General features: G+C 40.4%; 1 protein-coding gene across 1 annotated transcript in view; it reads left to right on the forward strand.

Annotated features, from left to right (window-relative positions):
* The window catches only part of PKP2 (plakophilin 2), a 34,695-nt gene extending 18,437 nt beyond the window's left edge, over positions 1 to 16,258 (forward strand). The window contains exons 6-12 of the mRNA XM_009638647.1: positions 7,928 to 8,045; positions 9,528 to 9,689; positions 10,541 to 10,714; positions 11,315 to 11,468; positions 13,606 to 13,795; positions 14,786 to 14,873; positions 16,190 to 16,258. Coding sequence (XP_009636942.1) covers positions 7,928 to 8,045; positions 9,528 to 9,689; positions 10,541 to 10,714; positions 11,315 to 11,468; positions 13,606 to 13,795; positions 14,786 to 14,873; positions 16,190 to 16,258 — 955 coding nt within the window. The remainder of the gene's footprint in view (positions 1 to 7,927; positions 8,046 to 9,527; positions 9,690 to 10,540; positions 10,715 to 11,314; positions 11,469 to 13,605; positions 13,796 to 14,785; positions 14,874 to 16,189) is intronic.
* The last annotated feature ends 1,190 nt before the right edge of the window (positions 16,259 to 17,448 follow it).

The following is a 17,448-nucleotide window of genomic DNA, read 5'->3' on the forward strand; positions in this document are numbered from 1 at the left end:
GAGTAACTTAAAAGAAGCTTTAAACCTGTGTGAGACTTTTAAAGTTATTTTAAGACTCCAGTGCAGTGGTCTCCAAACTTTTTTGATCATACACCACTATCAGTAAAAAACTTTTGATGACACTCCTTCAGTATATGTATATTTATTATTTTTAAAATTATATACATGTACTACTGTACTAATATATACATTATAAAACATACATAAAATCAGAAATTAAAGAGAGTGATATAAAGATGAAATAAACTATATTTTATTTTTTAAAATTTTATTTATTAATGACATAAAAATATTTCCTTCCCACACCCCAGTGGACTGTCTTGTGCACCCCTTGGGGAGACCAGTGCTTTGGTGGATGTATGGCATGGTGACCTTCAAAGCCTAGGTCTAAAGTTGTGTGATCTGCTGATACAAATACAAGAGAGACATTTTCATAGGATGTAAAGTTCTTTGACCCATATAAGTATAATTTATAACCACTTTGTTAATACCTTTTTCATAAACAATTCCTGCCTCATTTTAATTTCTAAAATTTATGAAGGTTAAGAAACGACTATCCACTGGAGTCACATAAAAATATGCCTACTCTACACATTCAAAATAATTAAGACTCTTATACATAGCTTGAGTATGTGTCTATACTTCTGACTGGCAGAGCAGATTTGTGATTGTATTTGTTGAAAAGTAACAATGCAAAACCCTATGAAGAGTCCTAGACTATAGCAGGTAAAGCAGTAAGGTTTATTTCTTTGAAACACAATTTCTTAGTTGTGCTGGAGTTCAGTTTTCAACTGCTGCCAAAGATGCTTACTTTGGTGTATCATAATCTATAGCTAAACTGATTAGAAAATTACTTAACCTAAATTAGGAAAAAGCCATTTTTTAAAGCAAAGTAAGCCCTGTCCAACTTTTTGCACAAGTTCAAGTACATTGAGGCCAGGCTTCAGCCATGGCGGGGATGAATAGATTTACAGCTGTGTATTTACTACTGCAATCAGCTAATAGCCACATGAACACAGCAGCAGTTACTACAGAGAAACAGCAAAGGCCTCAGTAAACACACTCCTAAGCCACTGAAGTGTAAAAACCACGTCTTTAATAAAAACACCTTTAAAAGTAACAGTCCATAAAACAGTGGCCCTTTGCAAGTTCAAAGTCATTGCACATTAAGTAAATACAAATGAATATCAGATGCATGCCTTTTGTTTGCACATTCAAAAATGCATGAAAGGACATAGTTTGAAATAATTAATGAGTAATGTATGACTGCAAAGGCATTGCCTGATTTGTAAACTCTTCTTAGTAAAGTACAAGGCGTTAAGTTTGAAACTTAGAGTCTGGGAAGCTGCCTTACACATATCTGCTTTGCTAACGTGTCCTATAGCAGAGTAGTTGTATCGGTATTGCATGAATTTTTACTATGTAAACAGCTCTGCATCTGACTTGTGGTTCAGAAGACAAACCAATTGTTAGCTATACAAAACACTCAACAATAAAGCACCTTTTTCTGCAGGAATTCTTGTCAGCCCATTAACTACTAATTAACTTCATCTCTAAGTAATAATTAACTTTTATTTACTCTGGTGGCTCGAAAGCAAATACAGAGAAACATTAACTACCCATAATAAAATCTCTCTAGCTAACGCTAGTGATGTTGTCTATGAAATGAAGCCGGTTGTCTTTTTTTGTATTAATTAGCCCCAGCTACAATTGTACAGAAACCAGTCCGGCTGTTAGGTGTGCCACTCTGTGGTGGCATGACCTGCTGCTCCTCTCCGGCGTTTGGACTCTGGAACCATCTCTTCCCTATGAGCCAGCCGAAGGGGGCCACAGGATCGTTCTCAGTTTTAGCATGGTATTACTCTTTCTGAGCTTATTGCAGCAACTTGATACGACCTGATATGTGGCAAATGAGACGTAATAGTAGCCAAGTTGTTTATAAACAACTAATAAAAGTAGATTCTGAACTACCTTACTCTGCACAGAAAGTCAGGGAGTGGGGCTGCTCCAGAGCTACAGTTAGCTCTGCAGGCTTAATGAAAAGTCTCTCAAATCACTCATATCTAGATGCTCGAGGATACATTACTTATTTTAAAAATATGATGTCCATATTCTAGTCCTTCTCATTTTTAAGAGCTTGAACACTGAAAATTATAATTAGAACAAGAAGGGCTTGAAAATCCACAGGTAAAGTTGATCTGCAGGATGGCCAACATACTTTCAAGCAGAGAATAGTTTTTAATGAGCTTTACCCTATTTGTACAGAGATTTTTAAGATTAATCAGTTTGCATCTCCTTATTGGAAATTAATGCACCTCCCAAATAAGGTCACTAGAAGTATTCCTTCCTTATATATTAATTAAAAAACCCCAAAACTCTGCACAAACAAATGCTGAAAACTAAAAGAAGAGCACGCCACAAAGTAAAAAAACCTGTGCACTGAAGGATTGATGTTACTAATGAAGATGTTTAAAGAGTAGATATATTTGCCAGAATATAAATCTGTAATTAGTCTTCCCTTTTGTAATACTAATATGTTTGTTGTGCGTGTTGATAAAGTCTGTAGCCTGCAGCTTCTATTAGAGGGTAAAAATAGTACTTTGAAGTGCAATACGTTATGCATAGTACAGTACTTAGTTACAGGAGAATGCCAAAACTTTTTTTCAAAAATTTACATACACCTATTGACTGAAAGGGACACCCACAGTCCAAATGTAACACTGTCATCTGACACGGGCACATGCACTGTGCCACGCAGTTTCCAACTAATAAATTAAAGCTCTCTTCATCCTCTTGGACAGAATTTCAGGAGGAGAAGTGAATCCACATCTAGCAGGCAATATTGCAGATACTAACACTGGAACGAGTGAATAACCAGAAGACTCTCCGTTCTGCCAACCAGTTATTGCCAGAAGTGTGGTGGAGTCCTAAGTCTCGGCTGCCTGTGTCAGTGTGCGCAGTCACTGATAAGGAAGCCTGACGTTAGAAGGATTTGTTAATTCCATTCTCTACATCTGAAATTTGGCTTAAAGCTTTGCTTCTGACACAGTGTTAAAGAAATCACAGGTCACAAAACTTAGCGTAATAAAAAGAAGCTGTGTACACCATGCGATCCTGCATTAGCAGTTAGAATAAGTAATGATATTTTTCAGTCCTGACATACAATAAAAACCACTGTGCCCTGAACAGGCAGACTAAGCCAAATCAAAAGACTTCAACTGGTTGCCTAACAACAAGCTGAACAAGTAAAACTGGTGTATTAAACTATCTAGAGGAGTACTGCAGACTTTTGTGGGCAAGTCTTGTTGGATTTTAAAGGGAAAGCCACTTTTTCTTGGCCTGAAAGTCCTACATGTAATAGTTCTGTCTCCAGTTCCTATACAGATGGGTAGAAATCTTCAAGATACTTAGCCTCCTCCTCCATACTCCTCCTCTGAGTCTGAAAGGGTAAGATGCCAACAGCATGCAGAATATATGGTTTTGAACATTGTTTATGTACATAACTGAATTTCTGGCATGACTCTTCCTCTGATTAAAAGGAAGGCTTAGGAGAAGGCTGTCTGTATTATGCCTTGAAAGCTGATATCTTGTTTCATTCTTATCTTGAAATACCCGTTCCCAAAAGTTCTGCTGAACTTTCCAAAATTTATGTTTAGTGGTCACATTTCCTCTTGCAAAACATTTTATTTAAGTGTTGGAGCTAGCAATTGCAACTGCTGTGTTTCATTAGTCTTCCTTTTTAAATGCTCTGTTAACTGGAGCATTCTGTGGCCCTGTGTACCCTAATTCTTCAAAACTTCCTAGACAACTATCTCCAGAAAAGTCAGCTAACCTCTTTGTTCCTGGTTCCCCAGCCAGTAAAATAGAAGTGATGCTGCCTTTTTCATTATTGTTTTTCATGTTGTGTCTGTCCCAGCTCCCTTTTAAGCTCTTTGTGCATTACATGATGGCCCACAAGGACAGTGGAAAGCTGTGGTTGGAGGAAGCAGTATCATTGCGCTTCAGACCAGGGGACTGCATAAACATCTACTTCCATTTGCTCTGGAGAGAAGCGAAGCCAAAGCTCTTACCATGTGTTGAAAAGCATAATGGCAGCTCAGTTTCATAGTGGAAGCTTCTAAGAGAGAACGTAAAATAAATGACTGATGATAACAAGTCTTTGAACTAAGGCCTCTTGCATAGCATTGCCATTCCTTTAAGTTTATTTCCATCCATTCTTATCTTCTTTTGCCTTCTCTCCAGTTTATCTGCTCCCCCAATTCCTGAAAGGAATTTTGTTGTTTCCAGCAAGCAGCTTGCAGCCTGGCGCCCGTGGTTACTTAGTATATCCCTGGATACCTTTCCTGCCCAGTTGCATTTCTGAACTGTGTAAGGCATGAAGGGAATAGCATTTCCTGAACTACTTCAGGAATTTGTTATCACGTAGTCGAGCTGAATTCAAATTACCAGTTTTAGCAGAATGAGTCCCAAGGAGAAAAAGCCCTCTTCTTATCAGTCGTGTGGATCATTCACAGCAGTGCAAAAACCTTTTCCAACATCATCTGCCAGTGTGTGACTCACTGCTGGCTTAAAGGGAGCATCCCTTTCATTTGGTGCCATTTGCAATCTAACTGAACATATATTATCACTGTGTTTCTTTCAAAATCACACTTGATTTTACTATGTTACATTTCTATTTACCTTACATCTCTGGGTCAAAATAATATTTCCCAACAGAGAATTAGCTGATCCTCCACAAATGCCACAGGAACACAGGCAAATGGCTATTTCAGTTACAGATACAGCTACACCGTGCGTGTGTGCAAGAGAGAACAGAAGCAGCAAATATGGGGTGAGACAAATGAGGCACGTAGATAGACACGATGCATCCACATTAGCATGTGGTATAGTTTGGGCATGTCACCAGGATTACCATATTTAAGCATGCCAGAAGTCAGAGATTTTTAATAGTTAGATGATGCCAAAATACAAGTTCTGAGTCATTCAAAGAAGAGCATCCCTACAAGCAGCAATCTCCCTAAGGCTGCACTGTGCCCATGCTGCATTCTTCCAGCTACTCAACAACAATTCAGGGTAGAGATATCAGAAATTAGGTAGCAAAAGAGTTTTTCTGTGAGAAGACTCTTGATCTTGATTCCAGCTGATCCTTTTTCCACGGATGTATTTGTCTCAGTGCACTTCTAATGAAATGCAAGAAAAACAAACTTGCACAACAGAGTCGAAGATTTCTAGGTAGCCCTGAAGTCTTACCATGGGGGTTGCCATGAGCCACAATGCTGGGCCAGCCCAACCTTGGCAATTGCCCAAGCACTGAGCATTTTGAGGCCTCCAGGAGTACCACTACAAGCAAGTCCAACTCCTGACCTCAGAGGGAGGCGTCCCAGTTGTGAGGAACCTCAAATCTTGGGAAGCCAAGATTAAGTCAGTTTTGCAATTTTCTAAGCAAAATGTTGCCATTGTTTCAATTTTTTTTTTTCATTTACATTTCTGTGACAGTTCTCAGAAGCATTTTTTTTCCCAATCTAGTAATATTTGTATTATCTAGAATTTCTCAAGCTTCAATTAGCAAACAAACTGTCAACTGAAGTTTTGCCTGAAAGTCTCTTCTCTGCCTTCAAACCAACTCTGACCCTATTCAGAGTAAGGTGGTTACAACTGTAATTGGGTGAGTGGGAGAGGAGAAGCTCTTCCCTTCCCACTCCACATCGTGGTGATAAGGAAACAGGGCAAAGTGAAGAATGGAGTGGGCATCTATGTACAGATGTGCCCACAGACACAAACTGCTATCTCTGACTGGATGAACAGCTCAGCATCAGCTTCTTCATGAAACAGAGTTCAGGAATTCATTTCCTTTGCAGGACGGGACAGTGCCTCTGACTCAGGGTCTTCTTGGCCTCCTGAGCTGTAAAGCTATGTGCCCCACCACCTTCACGCTGGCCAGCAAGGCCAAGTGATGGCCCCTCCTCGCACAGTCATTCAGCGTGATCGTAGTCCTCAGAAGTTCAGGGAGTTTTAGAATAACGTACTGTGACAAAACGAAATACTGTATCAGCTCAAGTGTCTTTGGCAAGGGAAATTCCACGCTTATCTTTCCATAGTATTTTTAGTCTGTGTGCCTCAGAAACTATTTTTGCTGTGCGCTAGAAGGGCTGTAGCATGTACATTTTTGTCAGTATAACCATAAACATATGAAAGGGTGACATGCCTTGAATGTGACATATATAGGTAAAATTAAATTCCAAAGTGATGTCTATAGTAGGCCGTATTGAGGAATCTGAATATTGATTCTGTGATGCATAATTCCATGAGAGAATAAGTGAACTCATAAATAGGGATATTGTTAACAGCATGACCTAAAGTAAAACTAAAATTACAGCGCATTAGTATTTAATCTGAATATGTACTTCCCAGGGGAAAAAAAAAAGAACTGCATTGACAGTATATAAAACCCTACATTCATTTTACAGTCATAAGCCACAGGAAAGTTTAAAGCTGTTTCTTACTGGCTGTGTTGTTAATAAAATTTTAAACCATTGTAATTTCCAGTGGGTAAAGTAAGCATGCAAAATAAACACTGTGAAACTATCTGAAGGAACATGTCCCTCTCTGTTTGTGATGGATGCTAAGGCTGGGTTATATTTAATGTTATTTCAAACAAAGAAGCTGGAATGTGATACTACGTGCAGCCTTTTGGCCAGCAGAGCTGCAGGAGTCCAAAATAATGAGGCCGAGGTTTATAATTCCAGCATTCCATAATCCAGAGTTTGTTCAGTTGTAAAAATAATTATACCCCCAAATTGTAAGTGTTGTTACTTCCCCGGAAATCAGTAGCTTATTTAGAGCCAAAATTCAAGCACAAGCGTGTGTTTGGCTTTTCAAGAGTTTTTAAATCACTTTCATAATTCATTTTCAAGTTGTACTCGGGTTACCACAAAGCGCAGAAAACATTAACTTGAAAGCTGGGCAAGCAGCGGCTTCCTTTGGGTCTGGAGGGAGCAGAAAGCGTGCGGAGCTGTGTCTGAGCCGCTGCGGTAGAACAGCAGAAGGCATCTGCAGAAGGCACCTGGCATTGCCCTCTCCGACTGAGCAGCTTCCAGGGGCTTCAGCTTTTTTTTTCTGCTTAGATGCCAGGAGCCTCTCTGGGAAGCTGGGAATCGGCTGAGCACGGTGTATTTTTTCGTCCTCCTTGTCACACGCTGCTGGTCTGGCAGCGATGGCGGTGGCAGCCACGTCGCAGTTCAGTCCCCCCTCAGCCTCTCGCCCAGCGCTGAGGCCGGGCTGCTGCTCTGACCTACCTACACTGGGCTGCGTTCCTGTCCCCTCCTGCCCGCTCGCACCCCTCAGAACATTTCCACAAGCACATGAGTTGCAATGTGAATTTGGCCCTGTAACTGACTTGGGTTACCTTTACGTGTTAACGTACAAATGTTGCGAAAACTCTCAAAACATGTGTCTGTTGGTGGGGCATCTTGGAACAAGAACTGGTTTAGTGCAGGTAAATGCTAAAGGAGCTTTGCGTGCATGGAAATTTTTACAGGTATCTTTCCTCTGATATTTTGACATAGCTACTGTCCTGGGTATTAAAAATATAACTAAAAATGGAATAATGGAAGAAAAGTCCAGCTTGTTCGACTGTTTAAAAAAGGATTAATTCAACTTTGAGATGAAGATTTGAGTCAGGTCTTTCTTACCTTATCCATCCAAACACAGTGGTTTGTTTTTCTGCAGTATTTGTTTTTGTCTGGGAGTGCACTGAAGTGAAAGTTCCACTTAGCAGAGGCTCAGATTAGTTTACAGCGCTGCAGAAAGGAAGCAGTCAACCTTAACTTCAGCATCTTTAAGATTTAGCTGGAAAAGTTTGTCAGAGGGGCACAAGGAAGTATCTTTGACTAAATCTGTTCTCACCAACATATTCCTTCCTGCACAGAAACATGAGCTCTGCCGGCCCAGAAGGAAGGAAAAAGATGAGAGAATGCGACGGCTTGATTGATTCTCTTGTGTATTATATCCAAGGAGCTATTGCAGACCACGAGCCTAATGACAAGGTATTCTTTGAGATGAAAGCTCTTTTCCTGGGGGAAATTGCTAGGAGAACATTTTTTTGTTTAGAAACCAATGTTCACAAACAGTTGTGATGTAACTGCCAAACTTATACTTATTTCCAGGGCTTTTAGAACTGTCGCCAAAAATTAAAGTCCAGTAAGAAGCTTTCTGAAGTGGTTTTTTATCCTGCAATCTAAAAGAATAACATACCTTAGCTTTGGGAAAACATCTGAAGAATCACCAGAAAGAGCTACAAACTTCTGTCTTTTTTTTAAAATGTGATGTAACATCACAGCTTTCAGAGATACTGAAACACCTGAAGAGTCAGATATTACCTTTCTAGTTGTCTCAGGGAGCTAGCTAGCTAGAAGCTTAAAAAATTAATCTTGTTACTTTCCTGTATATTTAGTGCTATATACCCCTTAGGAAATGAAGAACCTAAATCTCTTTGGGTGGCACTGTAATTAAGGAGCTTGCATGATTCAGAATGAGGTTGATTTTCCTGAGTTTTTTAGAAGTTATGCATTCTGCCTAAGCCAGTAACTACAAGGACGTGGACACCTCCAGAAGTCAGTTCTTCTCATTCTCTTCCTCCCACCGTTGACTGCAGATGAACCTGAACATTGCTTAGACTACAGGCTTGCCTTTTAGCTGGGTGAAGTTGGGTGAGAAGACTAGCCGTCACTTCTGAGCAGGTTAGCCGTAGCCTGGGAGGCACTTCTAGCGTGCCTGCTATAACTTGTGCTCTGTAGTGGTAATTACTGCACATTTATAGCTCTGTTCTAGGATTAGTTAGTTCAGCTTCTCCATCTCCCTGTATTCAGTGCCATTAGCTTCAGGGAGAATCCAGCACATTATACCTGTGCCAATAGCTCCCTGCTGCATTTTGTCTTAAAACCACTCATTCCTTATTTACTTTCAGAAAAGGAGGAACTGGTAATAAGGCTATTTGCCACTAGACTCATCGCTCAGAAGTTGTAGACCTCACCTTGTCCATACCCAGAAAGCCACATCTAATTTAAAAAAACATTCTACCACAGAAAAGTGCTTCCTCCTTAGGAAAGACACAAAGCTTTCCTTTCGCTGGCACTACGGTGAGGTGTGTACGTGATCATCTTTACTCTTAAGCTCTTAACCATTCCTTGGCACACTTCTGGTCTGTGCCAAATAGCACTCGCCCAAACAATTCCCAGGCACAATTCAGGAATTATAATGTCCCAGGACCATTTCCAAGAGGTATGCACCCCGCTCCAAGTGCAAGCCCTGTGTGCCAGTTGGCCTCCGTGCTCAGGAACATCCCGGGGCATGTTTAATTTATCAGTGTAAATGCAGTCTTGTGGATCACTGGCTTACTCTTCTGTAAGCCATTAGAAGCTCTGCAGTTAGTTGTTGAAGTTCCAGAAATGAAAGCTCTTCCCGTGTCTATACATGTCCCTTCAACGCATGCCAAAGCTTTCAAGATTTCTATTCTTTTGTTATTTTAGGCCACAGAGAACTGCGTGTGCATTCTTCACAATCTTTCCTACCAGCTAGAGATAGAGCTCCCTGAAAGCTATGCCCAGAGCATATATATGCAAAGAAGAAATGTTTCTAGCCATGATAAAACACCGGGCTGTTTTGGAACACGGAGCAGAAAAGTAAAAGAGGTAAAGCACATGTTTAGTTACATCTCATTTTGTTAATCAGTTGTAGCAACTTCTGGAGAATAAGGCTGTAATCTGCTTAACAATCTATTATTGATGTTTCTGGTAGTGTGACACCTACTTGCCCCAAAAATGCAGATTGATTGATAGCATTTCCCAACACCCATTATCTTGTTCAGCTGCTAATGGTGAAAATGACTTAGCAGTTCACTGTTTTATTAGCTGAGGAATACTGCCACTCAGTTTTATACCCTCTGGTGGATCCAAGTGGTATCTGTACCATGTATGGCAATTGTGCAAGCGCCCTGCCAACGAGTGGGCATTGTGATGGTTTCACCAGTGAAACCAGCACAAGGTGACTTGCCACTTCCGTGAATTTCTGGCTTTTGGGCAATGTCTAGACTTCTTCTTTTGTTGCTATGCGGTACAGATCACAAATACTCTGGCAACTGGGAATTGTTGGAGAGAAAACAGGTGTCAGGGGAGGGGAAAAGCGAAAGAAAAGGATTGATGACCCTTCCCCATCTATTAGTTTTACTGGAGTGTATTCTGCCTTCTCCCATTCCATCCACAGTACAACTCTAGATGGCCATTTCCACTGCTTCTTGGCTTCAGCCCCTAGTGTCAGTTGCTGAGACACAAGAAGTAGCTTCCACCATGCTACCTCTTCTTTTTGGATGGAGTGGATGGTATAATTAAACATTGAAACTCTACACATTGTCATTTGAGTTCACAACTTGATAATATGCAAATAATCTGGTCATAGAGAGTTACAAAATGGCTAGTTTAGCTTGTGATGCATTAAGTCATATAAGGTCACTGTTTCTAAAGGCTTGATCTGTTTACATGTTTAGAAGCAGCAGGACACCCCACTACCTGAGGAAAAGAGCAATCCCAGAGGTGTTGAATCGCTCTGGCATTCCACACTGATTAGGATATATCTCTCCTTAATAGCAAAGAGTACCAGAAACTATACCCAGGAAGCATCCCTGGGAGCTCTTCAGAACCTCACAGCTGGCACTGGACCGGTAAGTCAGCTTTTTTCTTTTTCTTGTCATTTAGTTCTTAATACGAATGCATGGAGTTTAGGGCTGGAGTGCAACACACCCACAGCACTGAGATCAGGTAACGACTGGCAAGTCACTGTCTCACAGACATGATCAAGGAAATCAGAGAACATCGAAGGGAAAATCACAACTGGCAGCACAGCTATTTCTTGCTTAGCAAATATGGGGACTGCTTCTCACTCTGTACATCTCCACGTGTGGAATTTTGCCTATTCATTGCACAATGAGGGATAAGTAGGTCTTAAAAGCATTTTAAAAAGTGGTTTTGTGGAACATAATCAGTCCCATGGGGAGAGGAAGGCTCTGACACAACCACAGATCACTTTCATGGTGAAGAAACTACTGACCTCTGTCACGTTTTGGCTGAGGAACTGGCCAAAGAGCACGTGGGAGAAAACGGGGTTGAAACTTCTTTTATATCACCTTCCTCTTCTGTTGCAGCTTATATGTAGCTCTGGATCTAAACTATTTTAAATGTGTTTAAACTGATGTAGAGAAGCTGCTGCGGTTGTTCATAAGGCTGTACATTCATGGTAATGACACACTGTTGCCTTACAACAGATGCCATTTTCGGTAGCCCAGACTGTTGTTCAGAAGGCAAATGGCCTTCCAAGTATTCGAACTATGCTGCATGTAAGCCACCCAACAGTAAAGAAGACAGCAGTCTCACTGCTCAGGAACTTGTCTCGCAACACCTCTCTGCAAAGTGTCATAGGTGAGCAAAGACTAACGTTGTCTCTTGGGCTGTCTTTCTCTGTTGTCTTTAAGTTAAGCTTTACTTCTTTAAATAAAAAAAGTGGAAAAAAAAAGGTGGAGTTTTAGGTCAGATAATTACAGTCATTATATAGGGTTGAAAATAAAGAATTTTGCCTAAGAAAGACTCCAACCTCAAGTTTTCTCTAAATGGTGTATTCCCCATCAGATACTTCCGTTGATGTTACTTTCAGAAAACACATAATGGAAGTAAAATCTACACAGATTTGGAGAGGGAGTTTTTCTTCTGCTTAAAATAGGGTAAAGGAAGGCGAGTGCTGAGTTCTGTGCTGCCACAGCTTTGTAATCCTTTGGGGGAAATTATAGACCATCTCCAATTCTTCTGGCAAAACCAATATTTTCTAATTTTAGGCACAAAGCTTTAGAAGGTTGCAGCTCGCATAAGCATAAGTTGCTGCATAAGTTTTTCGAGAGTGGAAGCTAGAAGACGCTATAGAGAAAATAGTTCAAACTTTTTAAATGTTATAATTATTTTCACATCAGAAGCCATTTCTGTTCTGAGTATTTTTATTTCAATTTAATGTATATTTCAAATTTTTTCCTGCTGCTAGGATAAATTAAATTCACATCATTTGTTGTCCTTTTCTGTGTTCCCACCAGAGGGGGAGGGGGAAATTACAGGTATACAGCTGGTTCACCGGCAGATTAACCCCCAGAATTCTGCAGAACGGTCTCCTGGGCACTGTTTAATCCTTAGAGAACTTTCCCTATTAATGAAAATATTACAATATGTTGTTGGGCTGATTTCAAAGGGATAATCTGTATGTTGTTAAAAATTACAAGTGGTGAATCCCCCAGAAAGAGTAGGAATTTACCTGAGAAGAAGAAATCGGGATTTCATCGGGAAAATAATTTATGAAAGAATGTGGGAAAGACAGAATAGCATGAAGCTCTGCAGAAAGGTGCTTCATCTTGCACCTTCACAGCCATTTTCTTGCTTTACCCATGGTAGGAGGAACAGGGGGAATTTCAGGTGGTCCTTTTCTGCACGAAAAGGTGTTCTTTTTGGTTGACTAAAAGCATGTCTGAATTCAGGTCAAATTTTCCAATTCATTTTGGCCAAAGGAAAACACTTGGAAGGGCATACTGTTTCCTAGATAAAGTGTCTATATTTATCAAGCAAAATGAACCTTGATATGAAATTGAGATTAATTTAAAACATCTCTAAAAGTTAAATGATTGAAAAATATCAGAAAATGTCCAATTTTACTTGAAAAAATAACATTTGTTCTGAACAGAAGTTTTCAAGACACTGCCAAATGTACACTTTCTAAAAATTGCCTGCCTTAATTTACCGATGGAAGAAAAAAAACGGGCTATCATGTCTGACATAATTCTTTGACTGATACTTAGCATAGCAGGTGGTTCATCCAGTTTTAAAGGTCCTTTTCTAAGTTGCGTGCCATTTAATCTCAGTACACATGAACCTTGTCACACACCCATCCGGAGGAATGAACACCACTCACGGAGAGCAAAGCGCTCCGTCCACATGAAACACTGGTTATGGAGGGGAGAAAGGCCCAGAACGCCCCAAACTATTGCCCAGGTCTCCTTCTTACAGTGGGAGGAGCTGGCTACGACCTACGGCTTTAGTTTTCTCCATCAGCTCTGGTCTGCACGGCACAGACCTCACAGTGTACAGTGAGACCCTGCTGCTGTCGAGAGCCGTTGTTTGCTGTTTGGTTGGCTGGTAAGGTCGCATCCAGTGGGGTCAAAGGGATGCGGTGTTTCTTGAGTAGGGACAGGCTTCAGAAAAGGACATTTATCTTAAAAGAAAGACATATAGGATGCATGGGGTTCCTTGGGAAGTGGCAGCCTGCTGCTAGCACATGCCTAGGGACCTTACTACACTACCCTAGGTATTAATGGATGGCGTATAAGAGGCAAAATACATACTGTCCGATTTAGCGTGGACGCAGCTTAACCTCAATTGTGGGGATGTAATGAACCCACGACTCAGTTGTGGGAGCTCACAGCACCCTGATAGGTGATAATGGGAGGAGTAAGGTCTTGTAGGACCCCTGGATAAATCTGCACCTATGAGTAATGGAGTTGCTTGTCTCTCTTCCAACTTGTAGCTAGAGAAGTTTTGCCTGATTTGGTCTTGATACTTCCCGAGTCTGTCCCAGAGTCTGATATTGTCTGTGAAACCACAGCGTCTGTCTGCTACACCTTGTTCAATTTGACACAGAGCAGTTCCCACAACACACGGCTTCTCCTGAGTGCTGGTGGCATACCAAAGATTATTACCATCAGCATGAATGACAGGTAAGATGGTTGAGAAGCCTTCCCGCCCCCTCCTCCCTTCCCTGGGAAAAAAAGAAACTGCAACCTTTGCCACCTATGTGGGGAAAACACTGCATTTTAAGGCACAGGACAGCTTTAACAAGTGACTGTGATGTGAATAGAATTGCACGTATGGGGAAATACAGAAAAATCTCTTATAACAATTGTTCCATCCACAGCTAAATTTGCCATGTTCTAGCATTTTAAATAGTTCCTCAGAAGATGACGGCACAATCTATATTCTAATATATATATATATATAGTGGCTGACCATCAGATCTTATTTGTCCCCCAAAAGTTTCTATATTTCCTGTTCTTTGTAACACAGCGTTGATAATCTCTAGCAGAAAAGTGCAGAGATACGTTTTATAGAGCTGATAGAACTGTACTTTAAAATTATTTATTAAGAGACACTTTAGATAATAGAAGTTGAATTTCCTTTAATCATTATTTAACATGTAATCACATGCAACCAATGTTTACTCAAAAAGAGAATAGTTAATGCTTTGTGAATATGAATAATTATTCTGTTTGCCTTCCTCTCTTTTCACAAAATGAATGAGGAAATTCATCTCAGTAAAGGAGACCTCATGAGGCCCTGAATAGTTTAAATCCTGTCTAACTAACCAGAGATTTTACCCGCTGGAAAGATCCTTTTGAATGCTTGTTATGTATTTTCCTCAACTGAATATGAACAGTGTGATTGCTGCTCTAAGATGAAGGCTGTAGAGTACTTAATTTCTCTCTAATTTTGAAGCATGAGCGAAGCAGGGAGGTATGTTGCATTTGTTTCAGTAGTCAGGACAGCAAGAAATGTGCTAGAATACCTAAAGAGCAGTAAAACAGCATTTAGCAGGAGAGAGAGAGACAGAAAAAGTGCTACGAGGTTACGTTTGCTGAAGTCTGCACATGCACTCTGATTACGAAGTGGGAACTTAAACATGTTTTATCATTCTTTTCACAAATTTGCAGTAATACATTCAGCAAAGCTAGTAGGGCTGCTTCAGTCCTCCTCTACGCCTTGTGGTCACATACCGATCTCCACAGTGCTTACAAAAAGGTAAGATCTGGGTTAGAGCAAAGAGACGTAATTTGTCCTTTCGGACCTAGAACCCTCTCGTTTTTCTCTGGGGCCCTTAATTCTTCTGCACTGTCCACCAGTGACTGAACCAGCCTGACCTGGAGGGCACAAGGTGCCGGCAAAAGCACAGGCAGGGCGAGACAGCTTCCTGCATTAAAACCAGAGCAGTTTTGTTCTCCTTCTTGTTTGTATGGTCTGCGAGCCCAGGTGTTAGGTATATTCAGACAAAAAGGTAGGGCCTGGGAAAGGTGTTTGCAAATGTTTACTGCCGCAGTCAAAATCAAACAAAAAATGTCCAGTGTGAATCAGCCAACAAACCAATTTGTTTCTTTCCTTTTGAAGCTCTGTGACTGCTTTTTCAACACATAGCTGGGTTGACTTCAACCTACCTACCTTCAACCTGCATTTCAAACTGTTTTCATTCCTTGTTTTCTTGCTGTTCAGAATTTATCACCTAAAATTCCTTATAACCTAAAACTATTCCATTTTCTCAAGCCTTTAGCATTTATTAGTCAGCTTGTTTCTTCTTGTAGATTTTTTGTTGAAATTTGCTTTAGAAAGTTATTTAGTGTAGTATCCTTTAGCAGTCTTCCATCATGCTCAGCAGCACGCTGCCCCACAAACTAGAAATCTGCATTCAAGAATAAGGGTGCTGTATCTGTATAAACTCTTCACTGGATTTTGTTGTGTCTGGTTTTTTGCAACTACATTCCTGACTTTACTGTGCAGCAATATCCCTGATGGCATGATTTTTCTCAAGTTCACTGGTACTTTGGGTATGCCTATAAGGCACTTTTGTCAGATCTGAGTTTCAAAACATGTTGATCACTTGCTGTTCCTGTGCAAATCAGTCCCCCTAGAGGTATCAGGTACAGCACTGAAAACTGCAGGCTACCTAATGCCTGGACATTTTTTAAAAGTCAGTCTAATACGCAACAGGAATAGCTTGATCAAATGAAATTCATAAAATCCTGAGTCATTTTGTCATGGCCCTGAACTCTTTGTTCAAATAGGGTTAATCTCAGCTGACGTTAGTCACCTAAAGGAGTCTGTAGAGCTGAGCTAGAAGAACGTATAGTCAGTGGAGAGAGTTGAGCAACTCCAATGATTCACCTCGCCTATTTTAGACTGAACGGAGTCACTCCTGGGAGATGCCTGTTCTGTCTCTGCTGAGTGTAGAGGGCTCTGCCTAAACTCCTGCCATGGCTCCATAGCTTTTAGGCAGCTGAACCCACCCTTCCGTTGCAGAATCAGCACTGAAGATAACGAATTATTCTGTTTCTTTCATTCCAAAGGCTGACTTTAAGAAGGCGGATTTCATCAATACCCGGACCACAAAAGCCTATAACTCACTAAAAGATTGAATCAGATCATAACACCACTGAAGACTAATGAGATCATACATCAATTAACATAACTATCTTCACGCGGTTGGTGTTGCCATCACGAACCAGGAAGTATCTCAGAAAAAAAGAGGCTGATTTTATATAGGACTTGAGTGACCAGAGGATAGCTGTTTTGTGTTTTTAATCCTAATCACCTTGTTGTCACTGTATATATCAATTTAAGAAGCTTAGATCAATGTAAGAATAACCAAAGATGGGTTCTTCAGGATGTCTGAGGTGAAGTCTCATCCAGACTGAGCACTAGTCAGAGCTTCAGATGACTGTCTTTAGTCTAACAGGCATTTATACAGAGGTTCGAAATGCTGATTGGCAGTAAATGCTTTTCAGACTGTTTTATACAGATAGTTTTCTACAGTGGGTAAGCATCAAGCGCACTGCTCAGGATATAGTAGTTTTTCACCCTTTTGTTTCTTCCCACGTGCTAAATAAAAATCTCCAGACTCTGTGAGTATACACAAGATGCTGTTTCACTGCCTGCATTATAAAAGCACCAATGAAGTTAAAATTATTATTTTTTTATTGCTTGTATTCATGTGCTCACTGGTTCTTAAGCCTCTTTCCTTTGAGATTTCATTAGTAACAGCAACAAAACTGATTTTACATAGGTCTTATCATCCCTTGCTCCTCTCATCCTCCCTCACATGGCTGTTGGAATTTATAACTGTCCAGAAGGGATTTTAACTAGAACTACTATGTTTCAGACCCTTTGGACTGAACTTAGATCCATCATTTTTGCTAATTGGTGGAAGAGTTATTTGCTCGTGATTCAGTGATTATTTTAAGAAAATTGCATTTTCAAACCAATTCTGTTTATAATCTATATGTAGTAAAGGGATTGGAGCCTTGCCTTTGTTTTTGAAGTAACAGATACACAATCACAAGAGGTTAGACTCCGTGCTGCTTCAAGAATTCATCTGATCCTCCTTCATACTATCTTACTTGAAATCATCATCCTCCCTACAGCAATTGCGTGCATTGTGATAACTGAAGGACTGTGTCTGCACATGTGGGAACAGATAACAGGAGAAGAAAAATTCCTAAGCACCTAAAAGCTGTTCCCATGATATGATCCTCAGAGAGGGGAAAGAAGTACTAAAAAACTCCATCTGATACCTTTAGTAAGTGAGATTTATCTCAACAAACCAGTA

This window comes from Egretta garzetta, unplaced genomic scaffold (assembly GCF_000687185.1).
Source record: "Egretta garzetta isolate BGI_Z169 unplaced genomic scaffold, ASM68718v1 scaffold180, whole genome shotgun sequence".
NCBI classification, from domain to species: domain Eukaryota; kingdom Metazoa; phylum Chordata; class Aves; order Pelecaniformes; family Ardeidae; genus Egretta; species Egretta garzetta.